A 16,071-nucleotide genomic window follows, 5' to 3' on the forward strand; every position below is an offset into this window, starting at 1 on the left:
ATTAGCCCTGTTCTGTATGGTCAGAAAGCTGAGGAAACTACACCCCAAACACTGAGGAATTCACAGTTTTCTTCCCCCTGCTGTGGGGGAAGGGAAGGAAGTTTGAGATGGATATTTTTCACTTTTACTTAGAAGATACAGATGTTGGAACGCACAAGCTTCTGAGTCCATACAGTTCACCTGACAAGAAAATGTATTATTTTTATTAATCTTTTGGTTATATGAATACTGAGTCATGATAAAATAAGCCAATTTCCAAACTGAAAGCTTTTGATAGCTACATTAATAACCTAAACTGGTGACTAAGAAGTGAAAATATCCATCCCTTAGATCCTTCCAAGCATTCTTTATCTATCCTTTTGAATTTCTCAGACAGTGTGATTATAGAAAATGTTGAAGACATTTTCAATAATTTATAATTATCTCGCTGTAGCAATGTAATATTTACTTGATACAAGCACAGGAAGAACAACTAAGTTGCTCTCAAACAAGATCTTCAAATCTCATGGGCCAATACTATCAATGAAACAAGAAAATGCAAGTAGTTATACATACTGACAAATTACAGCATGCTTGCATAAATATATCTAATGATCTAGGGGAAATTTTGATTTAGATACAATCTAAATTTTCTGATTTTTGTCTCTATGCAGACTGGTAATAAACTTGCCCTTCTACTCAGAAGAGTTGTAGGAGGTGAAAATAGAAATATTGCCAGAGGCATGATCGCTCCCTATGTGTCCTTAAGAGACCTCTCTGCTCCAGACAAACAGAGGACAGCATTTCTGATTCCAGGAAATTTCCCCATACATTTTAAATTCTAAAATTTCTATTCAAAAAGCAGTTATGAGCACTCAGAAAAAGATCAGTAAGGAAATTCTATTGAACAAAATATGTGACTTGAGAAAAATCCTACTGACTCCATTCTCATGTCCTTTGAGCTGCTCTGGATTGTCTCACAGCAGAAATCAGGGTACCTTTCCACAAAATATCGTGCCACAGGAAAATATTATTTGGAAATGTTCTACTGCTAATGTTCTTCTTCCCTTACTGTGAGCTATAAACACACATATCTTATCTGAGATTTTTAGGTCACTGTGACAAAAGGTGCTTTCAAATTATTAACAAGATGATCAGCTGTGCTATCAGTAAAAGAGGAAAAATGAATACAACATCCAGGCTTAACAGCTATGACTTCAGTAAGCCTGATTCTATGGATCAGCTTCAATCTCAGTATTTCTTTATAGAAGAACGTTTGTTTCCGAGAACCAAGTTATTTAGAAATCATACAGCTCTCCATGTAACGTGACTCCAAGAACCTCTGTCCAGCAGGTTTCAGACAAGTGGATCATCTTTCACTAAATTGTTTGCAAGTTCCATGCAGGAACTGTGCACCTATAGGACCGTAATTGTGGCTCTCATGGACAGGCAAAAAACATACTTCCATGTAGAGATGTAATCACCATTGCTTCAGTGCATCTTCACAGTATCTGTACCGAGTTACTCAAGGCAGAATCTATTTTATTCATTACAGTAGAATTAGAGGACACAGGAAGAGACACATTTGTTAGATCCTTGCCTTGCCCTGCACAGTTTGAGGTTTGAAATTTCCCTAGTCTCTTTTGTGCAGTGACCTGGGAGCCTACCAAAGCACACTCAACGTTCATAATCACTTTTAACTTTCACAAAGGCTGACTATCGTGAGAAAAACGATAAACGAAAAGCTGGATGCTTTTTATTGGCTTGGCTAGGAGGAAGAGGCCTCAACTACTTGGGCCGTGCGTGCTCTTTGTAAAGATAACGTAACGGAGACTTTAAATCCAAATGTTAAAAGGCCCTTATCGTAGGCTACAAAAGCCCCTTTTTATGTTACAGTAGGACTTGAATTGACCAGCTACAACTGAAGATGACTATCTTCACACTAAGTGCATTTGCTTGTGTTTGTAAGCTACATCCTACAATCTGAAGTTATACAGCAATTAAAAGTATATTTTCTTCCAATTATGAAAAACCTGTCCAAAGGGTCACAAAACGGTCTGTTCCATTAAGAAGTGGAAACTATTGGGACTGTAGTGATCTGAAGGCTACATCTTTAATTAGGCTACTTTCAAGCAAGCATTTTTATCAGCACTAAATTAAATCTAAATAAATGAATAATTGTTTGTCAAAGAATTATGTGAAATATGAATGGAGGAATAGCCCTTGGGTTTCATTCAGTGGCTACACATCAAATAGGAAGTACTCCATTTTGAAGTTCATGAGAGATGCTGAAGTACAGATGTGTTCATATTCTGCAAACAGAAGAAAAGGATGCCTATGTTCTCTTCTCTAGAGCTGACTTGACTGTAAATTCAATCACTTAACCACAAACTGTGTGCAAACCAATGGAGCAGCTCTCCCGCAGTGGACTGTAATGACAGCACAGCTATGTGCCAGTCTCCGTTTGGCACCGGGGAGCAAACAACCAAAATTTGATGCCCAACATCACAACTTTAAGACACAGTCAAATGGCTACTATTCGCACTGCCAGAACTAAACTTTATTTCCATGTGTATTACATACCGGTATTTGATGCCAAGTACATTAAAATTACTTTTACAGAGGATTTAAGTGAGGAATATTTATTCTTCACTAAACAGGTTAGAAAGGAATGTAAAAACCTATAGGAAAAACTGTTTAAACTTTGTTTTGATTTTGGCAAACCAAACAGCATGTACTTTTCTATTTTCTCAGATCTTTCCAGGTACCAAAAAAAAAAAAAAGAAAAAAAAAATCTTTTCATGCATCTCAGGAAAAAATAGTCTTACAAAATCCATTTCTTATGCTAAACACTAGTTACAAATAAGAGTATTAACACAGAACTCCCTATTCCTATTTTTAAATACAAATAGTGTATTATATTATGAAATGGGGATAATCAAAACATATCAATGGCTACAAAACTAGTAATTTAAAGCAAACTGAAACATGCTGTTTGCTTTTATGTGGAAGAATTAGGATATTGTATGGTTCCAGCACTGCAATAATTTCTATCAACTTCTTGACACCCAGAATGTCAAACTGCCAAACAGAAAGATATGTATTCAGGTCTGAATAGCACCAGGTGTTTTTCTTTTTTTTAAAAAGACACTAACATTTATTAAAATGAGTGACGTGACTACTTTCTGAAAGTGACATGCACAGGTAGAGAATTGCTTTAAGTTTTCAACTAATAAGCTAAATTTTCAACAATACTGAACAATTACTCATGTATTTCATGGTACACAAGAAAACAGTGCTTCCACAGCATATCCCTAGTTCTCAAGTACAAAAATATGGGTAGTCAATAGTTATCAAAATTTTTATTGGTACAGAATGAAAGCAGCATTTATTTTTATTTTTTTTAAACCATACATCATAAAATGCCCTAGTACACATGTGGAGGGGTGAAATAGGCTCTGTACTATTTACCAGCTACTGATCCTATGTCTGGATTTATTTGGCATTTCCTGGCCAAATACAAGCAATATCATTAACAGCAAAGGAAAGGCAGTTCTTCAGTGTGAAAGGTCAGTATTTAGTCTTACTAAAGCACTATTTTTGAAACAATACATCACTTAAATCTATAATCACATACACTAAGAGTGGAAAACAAATTTTTATTAACAGGAACTATTGAGACTGGGCTTAAGTGTCTTAACCACAAACCCTGGAAATAGTATGAGTGTTTTGATGGGGCCCTTTTTGGTGAGAGAATAAGAACAATGAAGTATGGCTTTTCGGTCTTCCTTTAAAAGCATGTTTTATATAATTTTGTAGGCTTAAATGATTTTAAAAGACCTCTCACATTTTCCTGTAAAATTATTTGTAAATTAGTACTGTTAATTACAACATCAGTACAGTAAGTCAAAGACTGACAGTTGACCATCAACCTAATACAGAAGCCGTTTGTTTTTGCTGTTTTTTTTTTTTTTTAAGGGAGGTATTCCTTTTGTAGTAAGAGCCATCCTACAGTACTATTAAACATCTCAGAGCCTATTACTACATAGCTTTTCAAATAAAATCCTCGACAGCTTTGCTTGCCAGCAGATATTCTAATCAAGCTTATGCAGAGAGCAAATACAATCAAGTGCAGACAGTTCAAAAGCATCTCTCATACATATTCTTTTACAGTTACCCTCTGCAACATAAAAGCCCCTCTTCACCCCAGTAACATGGGGGAAGAAGGGGAAACAGGTCTGCCATTCATGTAGGAGTTTGGCTAGCATAAAGTTTTATTAAAGTTGTTAACAAAAATAGTTAAACATTTTTACAATTTAACATCCAGTCTGACAAAAGGCAAATCAATGAAAAAAATACAAAAAAGTAAAAAAGTGCACTACCCAGTCCAGTATTTTGCTTTAAAGTCATGTCACTTACAGTATATGAAAAATAAACCCAGAAGTGTAATTACTTTAAAATACACCGCTTCCATATTTCAGTATTTTACACATATATTCTATAGTGGAAGAGGAGATCTCTTAAAAACTTTACTCTTAAAATATTGAGGTGCATATGCCAAGTAGAATAGACTTGGCAAGTTAAGTTGCAGTAGAGAATCCTTTCAAATTTGGCATTCCATTTACATACCTAACTGTGCCAGTAAGGTCTGTAGTACCTAAATCTTCTAGTAAGAACAGTAACTTTCTTAATAATGTAGATTTACTAATGCAGACAACTAAAAGATACAGTGAGGTCAGCAATTCTATGGGATCTTAAGGGAGATACAAGTCCTGATTTCATCTTCAAATGGTACAATGTCACAACAAACTTTAAGGCCATGTTTTATTTGCTGATTAATGGACAAAAGGCAATGGATTCCCCCCCCCCCCCCCCACCAAATATTTTCTTGAAAGTCTGTGCTCATAAAAATCATGAAAAGTTGGAAAGACTTAATTATTGAAACTTTAAATATATTTTACACAATCTTGTTTGTACAAAAATACAAGTTAAATATAAACATAAAGCAATCATGATAATTTTATGTATATCCATTTTGTGATATTCTGTTATATATAAAAAAGTTTCTCAGCTCTGTCTCATTTGTGAAAAGATCAATACCAGATTGAATCACTACTGGCAAAGGGCCCTAAAAAGCACACCTTAGCATTAAATATGTTTTACACTGTAAGTACCATTTCCTGATTTCATCTTTTCTAAAGACTGGCAAAAGATAGGGCAGTATGTCCATAAACCAACAAATAATTTGGCTACAATGTCATAAAACACAAACACGCAAATCTGTACAATAAACCCATTATGCAGTACATACTCGTTACACACACATACACAGACATGGAATGAAACTTAGTGAGACGCTGTTTCAAGTTCACTGTTCTTCAGCCTGGCATTTTGTCTTACTTCATCAAATGAATATGACTTCGTTACCTTTCCATTCTTAAACACTGTATGAAGGAGATCCTGCAAGAAACATCACTGTTTTAGCAAAAGCAAAACATCTCTCAAGGACATTTGAGAAATGAACCAATACAGGTTACACAAACTTAGAAGCAAGCACTCAAATCATATCTGTCAAGACTAGAGCCTCAGGCTGTTAAGATACTTGACCTTTTCAGTTTCCACTGGTACACTTAGCTAAGGGCTAGACAGAAAAAAAAAATTAAGCCATGTTGTAAACAGATAAAAGTTTTATACTGAATAGTCCCCAAAGTGAAATGCCCAAATCTGGCCAAAGCCAAAGACATATAGGCTAAATATTCCCTGCTAGAGCAGCTAGTCAGAAAAGATTCTCACTCGAACCAATTTTAAGTACAATTTAATTACAAAGCTTCATACAAAATCTTTATTTCCTCCACTGCAACTATGAAAAAAGTTTTCTTTGCAGTCCCCTTTACACATACAGCCTGTAAAACAGAGTACTAAAGAGTGCTAACAGCACACTGAAAGAGCAAAGCACAGCATTGGACAGAAAAGTTAACACAAACCAATACCGGACAGCAGCTACGCTTGGTTAGCTATTGCAAGGATCTGTGGTTTTAGGAAAAGAGGCCCACAAAAGTTCCCCTTCCATCTGCACTTCTGTTCCCAGAGCGACAAAACACACATATGTGACTCCCTCTAATATCCCAGTACAGAAAACTTCTTCATGAGTTATTTTATCTGTCAAAAAAATGAAGTGATACTTTTGCATAATTTAAACCCAATTTTTTGTGATTTTGGGTTTGAAGAGCGTTTTTCTACCGTTTACTGCCCATATATAAAATTTACAAGTGTGCACAATAAACATACATACATGCATAGGTGTATATGTAATTTGGAAAATAAGCAAGTTCTAAAACTGCACTTTTGCCTTTACAGACTTGGAAGTTTTTCTTGAGTTTTCTAGTACACAAAAACACATATTCAAGCTACCAGACAGAGGGGTATGGAAGAAGGGGAGCTGTAAAACTGCAACAGTAAGTGTAAAACTGAGCCCTATCTGAGAAATTTAAAGATAGAAAGCAAACTGAATTATATACACTGTAGATAATACGTGCTCTGGATGCAAAGACCTAATAACAACAACAATCACTAAAGACTTTAAATAGTCTGAATTCAGAAAGACACTTAACACGCAACATTTCATTGTTTGCCTACTGAAAACTTACAGAGATTTCAAACCAAAAGCCTGAGACTGGGTTAAAGTTTGTGCTTGTTATACTGAAATAGCATTTAATTTTGCTATGCCAAAGAGTCAACAGGGAAACTGACTTCCTGGTTTAATTTACATCTTTGAACACTGGAAAACTATTCCATTTACACAACATTTCTACCTGAGGGAACTGTTTACAAATCTCACCAGAGAAGCAGAAACAAACTTTAGTTAAGTCTGTCTGTCTGTGTCCTCTATCTCCTTCCCCACCCCCCCCCCCCAAAAATCAGACACTACTCAGAAATTGAGCTACATAGCCCATAAAAAACTACTCAGCTAGCATATATTATGCTACATTATGAGACATTAGTTTTGCAAAAAAGCAGTAATGATCCTTTTCTTTTCCTGAACACAGACTTCTAATTGTAAAACTTGAGGGGCTAACATTCTGCTTTTATTGAATTTGGGACTGAGGACACTTGTGAAGTAATAAGACAAAGCTAAATATAAAGACAACTAAAACAAATTCTAAAATTAAGCTATAACCTGCTTTTTCCTCAGTCTGCTTTTGCATGGAGAGAGACTTGGTAAATCTTCAAAATTCATACCTGTCCATACTCTTCAAGATCTCCCTTGCCTTCTTCAAGTGTCACATAATCTCCAGCAGGTGTCCTATGCAAAGACAGTCGGCCTTTCTTTGATCTTTTGTTTGGATCGGCTACTGGATCCTTGAACACATTTACCTAGAAATTAGAAGAACGTCTTTTAAAAAGAAAGAGCTTGGTGGGGCTCGTGTACTTTATACAGATGGTGGTAACGTAACAGGAAACGTGAAACAGCTTTTCAAGTGGGGAGCCTTCTATTGAAAGCATGATGGTAGAAGCAGAAGACGACATACCCCAAGACCGTTGGTCACCACATAACTACATTTGAAGGAACAATTCAAGAGATCTCTAGTTAGTTTCTGCAGCAAGGCTCCACCAGATCCAAAGGCAATATTCTCAATACTCCATTTATTCTTCTTCATTCCCTCCACAATCTGGTAAGAAAAAGAAAATGATGATAGAATCTATTTTTAAACCAGGCCATTTTTCCAAAAAACATTATACTACTTAAACAAGATGCTTTTACAGACAATTAAACCAACTAACATTCAGTTTCCAGGAGACACATGTAAAAATTTTGTCAAGATTTGGCATACTGTTTTTTTTAAACTGTTATTCCAGCACGTGATAATTATAAAAAAAAGTGTTTGCTATAATACTATTATCATGCTGCCATAGGCATTAAAGATTACTTTTTCCTTCCCAAACTAGGAGAGCTCAGTAATGTAATGCCCAGACAATCAGAGCTCTAAAGAAAATAGATGACTTTGAGGCCTGCCCATAATTCTAAGAAGTCAGAAGGCTCTGAAATACTCCCACAAAGTATAACGTGCATCTTGAAAGAAAGCAATCATCTTGTACATCCACTCCAGAAAGAAGTCTGCCCGCTTTGATCAATGACTGTATCAGAGCAGTCCTTCTAAAGCTAGAAACAGTTGCACTAGAAGTTTATAGGATGGAAAATGGAGATGCATATTTTCTCATTTGATTCACATCAGCTGAATACGCCAACCAAAAGCTACTCAAAGAGTTAGCTTTGCCACCTTCTCAGGCAGGTACAGATCAGTGTGAACTGCACGCCTATCAACAGACAATTTAAGACTTGCCACGTCATTTCCTCCCCACCCTAACTGTAGCCACAGAAACACTTGTCATCCTCTAACCTGGAGTCATGGATGCTAGTTTAGTCATACTCACAAACGGTCATGATTTGTTTCCCTGACGTGTTACCCCTACAACAGTCTGAAAAGACAATTATAGGCGCAATAGGAGAGTGCTTGAATTTATAGCTATTACCATTCAACTAACAAAAGTAGGTGAAAAAACTTTAGAGTGGGTAAAATAGCAAAATCCCTTGCCATCCAGAAAAAGGAAACTGAGGAGCAGAACGGACAGAGATAATGCAAGGAGAACAGTGCAGAGTTTCAGAAATCAATAGCATCAGAAGTCTGGCAATCTTTTGTGTACTCTCAGCCTTCTGTATAAAAGGGAAATGCCAGGGTAACACTGAACAGGACTGTTTTTAGCAGCTACTGAGGTCAAGTCATTTCATTAAGGGATGACTAAGGCAAGGTGAAAGTTTCATAAGGAAAAAAAAAAGGCAATTCAACTTGAGACATGGATAGTGGCAAACTGGTAGCTAATGTAAATAAAAATGCACACTAGTATTTTGTTTATCCATCTAGTCACATGTAGATCTCTTGAAGGACACTCTAAGTCTGAATGCCTGGCAGAGACCAGCCAACAGAAAAGGTGGACTGCAGAGCTATAACCTCTCAAGGGTATGCCCTGAACATTTTCCCCCTAGATTTTTAGTGGAAACCTCTCCAACCAAGAAATCTCATTAGTGAGCTTCCCTCACTCTCATGGTGCTAGCTTCCTGAGCTTCATCGACCGAGCCAAGCAAAAGAAATCTCAGACGTGCCTCCGCTCTGCCATGATTTTCACTTAAGGAAACCCTTTGGAAAGCTCTGCATCTTGAAGAAATACCTCCTCAATACGTGAAAATCCTGTGGATTTTAGCAGTAGCCACCATATCCTCTGGGACAGTGACTCTGCACAGAAGGGAATCTGTATTTTCGGGTCATTAGGTTCTCCTGGGAACCCGTTTTAAAAGGAGCACCCAAAGAGGATAAAGGATTTAGAGCAAATATGCGAATGAGATTTCCCCTTACACATTTTAGAAACAACTGAAGATGACAAAGGCAGGGTAAGAAAAGAGATTTTCATCCCCAATCCTCAAGCGTAACGTCCAGTAGAGCAGTGAGAAACTAGCCTGGCCTGGGCCTACATAAGGACTGTGTTTATCTACGCTGTCTTTAGAGAAGTCAGATATAGGTAAACTCCACCTAAATTCCGCGCAAGTTCCGTCCAGACACTGATCAACCCTGAAGCCACATAAACTACTAGCCAAGCCTGAGCCAAAATATCTTGCCTGTGTGCTTATCAGGTCTTATAAGATCAGGTCTGACATTGCCCTCCTCTCCAAGCTGTGTAAATGCTCACAAGCAGAATTTGCTTGAACGTACCTGCGATAAACAAAGATGATATAAACAACATTTCACTAAGGCTTAGACTTCATTTCCTCTGATACCTGTAGGTTAATAGATGCCAGTGCAAGTACAGAGTAGCTGGGCCATGGCTGCTCAGCCCCCTTGCCTGCATAGGGAGCCATGGGAACCCTTTTCAGTTAGTGTTCCTGCTCTCACTTACAGACAGTTTGTCCATCTCTTGCCATATTCACAACTCCTCACTTAACCTGGGTGAAAAATTAGCTTCTACCTGTCCACTCTTTCCCATGGGATTTTCCTTACTCGGACTGATCTTTGGCCAATGAGGGGTGGAATAAGGGAAGGGATATTGAGACTAGGGCTGAAACTTGGCTCTGAAAGTACCAGTAACCCACAACAGAGGTCCAGACTACCGTTTCCTTACGTACAGAGGAGGAAGGCAAACAGCAGCAACAATGCGGGGGGGAAAGAAAAGAGAAAGATCCCAAACATGACTGAAGTTTCTCCCAAAGGAAAACCATACAGAAGAATTTATTGTCTCTCTTTCAAACTTATACAAGGAGAATAATTCAGGTGTCCAGGTTTTGACCACCTTCCTCGGACCATTCCGGGCATGGTTATCAACGGTGACTCCAGATTAGAGGATTTACTCTGGATAATAATTTAAAAACAGCTGGAAATTGAATGTTCAAAGAAAATCCTTTGAAAGTGTAATATATTGTGGAGTTAGCAGATTGGAATGATTTAAAAAAGTGAAAATGCCAGAAGAAAGTCAGAAAAGGTTCCTTACCTCTTCTACCAGCATCCCCTATTAAAACAAAGAATTTTAAAATCCAGTTTATACTCCAAGTTTTTTTCTATATTTTTGTTTCAGCTAGTTTGGATAGTTAAACAAGACTGATCAGTCACTACTCATCCAGGTTTTCCAATCATAGCCATTACCATCGATTTGATCTATAACAACAGATCATGTCTGGAGCCTAAGACTGATATGGAATAATTAGAACGATCACTTGCATAGGCTTTAACGGGGTGCGGGGGAGGGGAAACTGCCATTATATTTGTTCATGTCAACTCCTTTTCGAAAAGGAAGAGTTTTACTTCAGGATTTTTTTAAATGGCATCCTATTGCCCAGTCTTCTACAAGTCTGCATGGTAACTTTGACTTTGCTAAGATAAGAGTAAAAAGAGCTCCATGAAATTTTAAATGAAAGTAGAATCAGCCTGCAAGCTTGTGGCCTTCTGCTCCAACATAACTTGTTCCTGCCAAACGAGCAGCGTCTCTTTCCTCCCTTCCTGCTTCCCCAAATCCAACCAAGTGTTTGTTTTCTCTCCTGTATAGTGCTGGTGATGACTGGACCCTTCCCTGGGCCAATTTAATCACTAGAACAACAGAAAATTGACCACTTTTGGCTCAATTAATGTCCTGCTATATTTATGGTTAAATTAGTTTGAGGGGTTTAATGACCAAAGCTGAAATGAGATGTGCAGCAAGATTATGGCGTCTGGAAAAGATGAGAGGACGGCCACTAGGCAACAGCAAGCGGCTATGCCTGCTCTATGAGTCTTGTAGAACAAGATTCTCAACTATTTTCTGCTACATATTACAGGTAGATTTGTTTTCATAATCAAAATTAGTTTGGCTGAGGAAAGTACGTAAACAGGTGGATCATCTGAACAAAGAATTATTCTTTCCATCTATATCCTCTCCCTTTAACTGATGGGATTATTTCTCTACTTAATTTACAGCATGGAGAGCAGTGCCTTTTTCCTGCAATGTAAATACTTTAAATATTCATTTTAACGTTATTATTACAATCAATGCTGTATGAGCTTACCTCCTTGAATTCTGTCAGGTATAACTTAAAGAAGGCAACCTCCAAATTCTTTCTTACAAGAAAGCATTAGTGGTCCAATTTGTTTCCTGTCACACTCATGAAAATCTCAACAGGGACATGTTTTTGCCTACTACGGGCATCAATTCATGACTAAATTCTGTTTAACAGTCATTGAGAATAAATAGTTCATAAAGATCAAACAATTTTCTTCCTTTAGTACCTAGTGATAAGACTTTCCTTCCAGCTATTAACATTTCGTGCTTGTGCTTTGTTGAACACATCAGCACGGTTGTATAGTCTCAAAAAAAAGTCACAGGAAAATAAAATTTGCTTTCAAGACCACTGGAGCAGGAGCAAAACTGTAGTGCATGACTGCACTACAGCTGGCATATCAGGTAGCAATCTCAATATTAACTGCTCATCAAAGATTTGAATAATGAGCATCTCCAGAATTCTGTGGTTTACGTTCACATTATGCGCTCACGTTAAGTATGCAGACAGTTTCATAGCAGCTAGAAAACTAGCCTGAAGTCTCTCTTACTCCTAATTTTGAGAAGTGACAAAACTCAGCTTTGTTAAAAACAATCTGAAGGTGCGTCAACCTAGAACGCTAAGACACGCGTCCAGAAAATACAGTAAAACTTATCTTAAACCTATCCAACTTATTTCTGGTTTTAAACGCTAGTCCAGCTAACAATGCTCTACTACAGCTAATGAGGAAATGTCCTAGGAAAAACCTGATGAAGTCAAGTCTTCCTTTGCATACCCCTCATCCTATGTACTTACTGCAGCCTACACCATTTTGACTGGTTTATATTAGCAACTATCTTCCGCTAGCCAATAGTGGTGAATTTATAATTAGCTTCCAGCATGCAGTAGCTACTAAATAACTAAATTTTGTCCGGCTTAAAATTGTACTTTTAGCATAATTAAAAGGTCATATATATTCACCAGATTCAAGCATCAGGGATCCAACATGGTCCAGCTGGACTCAAAACTATGGACTAGCCTGTTATTCATATTTTTTGGGTTTTCAGCAATGCCCATTAGTTGCCAAATCAATGGACTCTTTACCCTTGTTTTGAAAAGTCTCCTTCAAAAACCACACCTTCCAAATTTGAGAGCAAGCACACTTCAGAAGCTGCATAACTAATGAGCCAAAAGAGTTCATTACTACTATTGCTACAGCACAGCAATCATGCAGTGTACTTTAGATATCAATGAAAGGACCAATCACTGCTAGATCTTGGTCTGATTCAGGCTTGACAAGAAGGATGAAAGTAAACAAAAGGAGAGACAGTGGGAGGATAAGTGTTACAACAGTGAGATTAGGAAACGCCTTTGAGTTATTATGCATCTTAATAATCCCCTTTGGAGTTGTAATGCATTTCTTTTACTCATTAGGATATCACTGCCAGTGTCTGGAATGAAGGGCAGGGTGGGACTGGTAGACAAGCTGCAACATCTGACTAGACATGACAGATTCCAGATTACACGGCAACACTGCCAGCTTCACTGTGACAAATGAATGTGATCCCCTACCTCTTGCAATGTATTGATATCCACGCCATCCCCTTGAATAACTCTGAGATATGGTGGCAGCAACTTGTAGCCTTTTGAGTTTTCTGTAATGGGAAACTTCTTCCCTAAGATCTCCAAGACCTATTGAAAATAGAAGGGAGACATTCGAAAAAACAAAACCAAACAAAAGCCCTGACCCCTCCCCTCCATTCCACAATTCCAGCAAAGAAACAATTTCCACATTTGAGTCATGTTCTCAAAAAAGCAAACCCATAAATATACCCACATATCCCTCTCTAAATATATCCCCATAAATACACAGACAAAAAGTATGCCAGTCGTTGTGCTGGAAGCCATTAGATTAAAGCCGTCAGAGACCATATGGCCTTTAGCTCTTGTGTACAAGTTCGTAATCAGAACCATGCCTCTCTCCTTTCTCTCTTTGATTGCTACAATCTCTTGCTATCAACGTGTCAACTAAACATACTGCTCTTTCTTTGACCTCCCTGGATATGGTGGATGGGGCTTTCAGTTTTCTGACATTTTGTTAACCAGCAATAATTAAAATAAAACTCTTCAGCTAGGACTTTTTTTCTTATCAGCTCTGATAAAAAGATTATTCACAGTTCCTATTTATGTCACTTATCTCAAAGGGAAAAAAAAAAGTTATAAATGGTAAGTTAAAGTTGTATGAATCTGACCTGATAGCCAACAGTCTCCTCCACTTCCTTATTAAAACAGCGCTGAGAGCTACTCTAATTCAGAGGTATCAACAGTTTTTGCAATAAAATTGCAAAAGTAGTATGCTCTCTTAAAAGCTAAAAAAAGGGCAAAAAGTCTCTCTCAGCTTTAAGGTCATGTGCCATTGACTTAAACGCAAGTCTTAAAAAATGGGTAAGAATGCTCAACCTGTATTTGCAGCATAAAACAGTGAGGTACATTATTACACAACTCTAGGTATCTAACCTTAGTGGTAACAAGTCTTATTTGCCTGGCATTTATGAATACTCGAGCTGTTCCCCGTTTTATTCGTTAAGTGGTGAGAGACTTCTCTCCGTAGAATCTTTCCAACCTCATTAGAGAGGACAACAGATCACTGTCGTAAAAGCTTCAGGAAGAGTAGGCAAAAACCGATTTGTTGAAAAAGATAATCTATTTAGGCTTCAAAAGAGAGTTTCCATACCTAATGACATAAACGTTTAGATTTTACAGAGGTCTAAAACATGCAACACAAAACACACGCTATGCGTACCAAGTTAGAGTGTTGTATTTCCTACGTTTGTTAGGTAGTCATCACAAAACAAAAACAACTGCCATTCCAAATCTCGCATACAAATGACTTCAAGAAAGCGTTACCTTTAAAACAGTGTCAAGAGGATTCCCAGAATCTGGCCTAATAATAAGCGGTGCCTCTGGACTTCGGGCTTCAATTATGTGCCTTAAGTCATCACCCCATATTTTTTCACAAGCATTGTATATGTCGTAGCTGTCACTAACCACAGATACAGGCACTGAAGAAAACTGTGTCACTATGTGTTCAAAAGCATCTTTTTCATGATCTTTACCCCAAGCTGTTATGGTACTGTAAAGTCAATTGAAAAATCCATATTAGAGCAGTATCTATATGTTAAATCACACATTCAGCATTTCCTATTAGCAATAGTTCAAGACAATGAAAGGCAATATGATTAGACAGACAGCACAAACTGTATGCTTATCAGCTCTGTGCTGTATGGATAATAAATACACTAACAGTACCCTGGACTCATCTTTTAAAGCTCAAACACTTTACAAGTGACATTTCTTTCACATATAAATGTGAAATTCTTACATATATGAGAGAGTAGGGGAAGTTCTTTGTTAAATCCGAAACTCAGACAATTGGAGAACTACAGATGCAAGAACAGCACATCCACCCCAGCCATTTCAGACTACAGAACGGGAAGTAGAGAACTAGCACTTAAGTTTAGAAAAACCACTATGGTGGCTCTGTCCACTCTTACAAGGGCTCCTCTCCTAAGGAAAATGCAGAGTGTTACCCTTGGTACAAGGGTATAAGCAAGCATATAAAACAGAGTTGCTAAGAGAGGTAATAAGTTACTGAATACCAGCTGATCAGCGGTGACTGTCTGCATGTAGCTGCCACAGATCAGCTGATATAACTTACATTAATAACTTGTGCGTGAACTCCTAAGACATGTGCTCACACTAAGCACAGGTGTGTGGTAAGAGCTAGCGTGCTCTTTACAGCACGACATGCTAGCATTAGCTTCTGTTAGGACAAGTCCTGGCTTATGGTAGTGAAGAGACAGAAGAAAGTTCTTTTCAAAGTGGTCGGGGCAGTCGCAGGAACAACCCCGGTGGCACGCCACAGGCAAGCACCACAAATACACCACCACCTCAAGAACTTTGAAACGTTTTGCATTGCTTGCATGGGACTTTTTTTGTACGCTAGCTTGAAAAAAAGTGTCTGAAGTCTCCATTTGTCAATGTGAACTTTAACTAGGACAATTTAAGCTGTCTGCTGTCATGCCACCACTTCAATATGCTCTGTAGAAGACATTTCTTCTCTGGCACCATGTGTTTTCTTTCTTTCATTATGGTTAATTTCAAAGTTACTTGGGTCAATCAATTTTGGATTTAAACTGTAGTATTAAGCTAAGCTAAAGAGCAGAGGTTCACGATAGGTTTTGTTATTTCTACTCATCAAGTGGGAGCTCCAGAGCGGCCCTACAGCAGTGCTTCACATCAAGGCACTAGATTTTGTGCTTGCTAAGAAAAAAGCTAACGTCCCTTCCTTTATATTATTCTCATTTCAGTGTGCAGATATGCAAATGGAATCCAAAAGATTTCCATTCACTCCTGACCTTGTACAGGATTCAGGAAAACAAAATAAAACAAAACAAAAACCCAGAGAGACAGCTGTTAATCTCAAATGTCTGTTTGAGATCAGTACCTTATTCTTTCTCAAAGTCATTCACAATTCT

At 37.7% G+C, this 16,071-nt stretch overlaps 1 protein-coding gene across 1 annotated transcript in view; it reads right to left on the reverse strand.

Annotated features, from left to right (window-relative positions):
• Positions 1–2,512: 2,512 nt before the first annotated feature.
• NAMPT (nicotinamide phosphoribosyltransferase) overlaps positions 2,513–16,071 on the reverse strand; it is a 31,856-nt gene continuing 18,297 nt past the window's right edge. The window contains exons 7-11 of the mRNA XM_068930296.1: positions 14,441–14,666; positions 13,106–13,225; positions 7,509–7,649; positions 7,219–7,353; positions 2,513–5,439 (exon numbers count right to left, since the gene is read on the reverse strand). Coding sequence (XP_068786397.1) covers positions 5,326–5,439; positions 7,219–7,353; positions 7,509–7,649; positions 13,106–13,225; positions 14,441–14,666 — 736 coding nt within the window. The 3' untranslated portion in view covers positions 2,513–5,325. The remainder of the gene's footprint in view (positions 5,440–7,218; positions 7,354–7,508; positions 7,650–13,105; positions 13,226–14,440; positions 14,667–16,071) is intronic.

Source organism: Struthio camelus, chromosome 1 (assembly GCF_040807025.1).
Source record: "Struthio camelus isolate bStrCam1 chromosome 1, bStrCam1.hap1, whole genome shotgun sequence".
Taxonomy (NCBI): domain Eukaryota; kingdom Metazoa; phylum Chordata; class Aves; order Struthioniformes; family Struthionidae; genus Struthio; species Struthio camelus.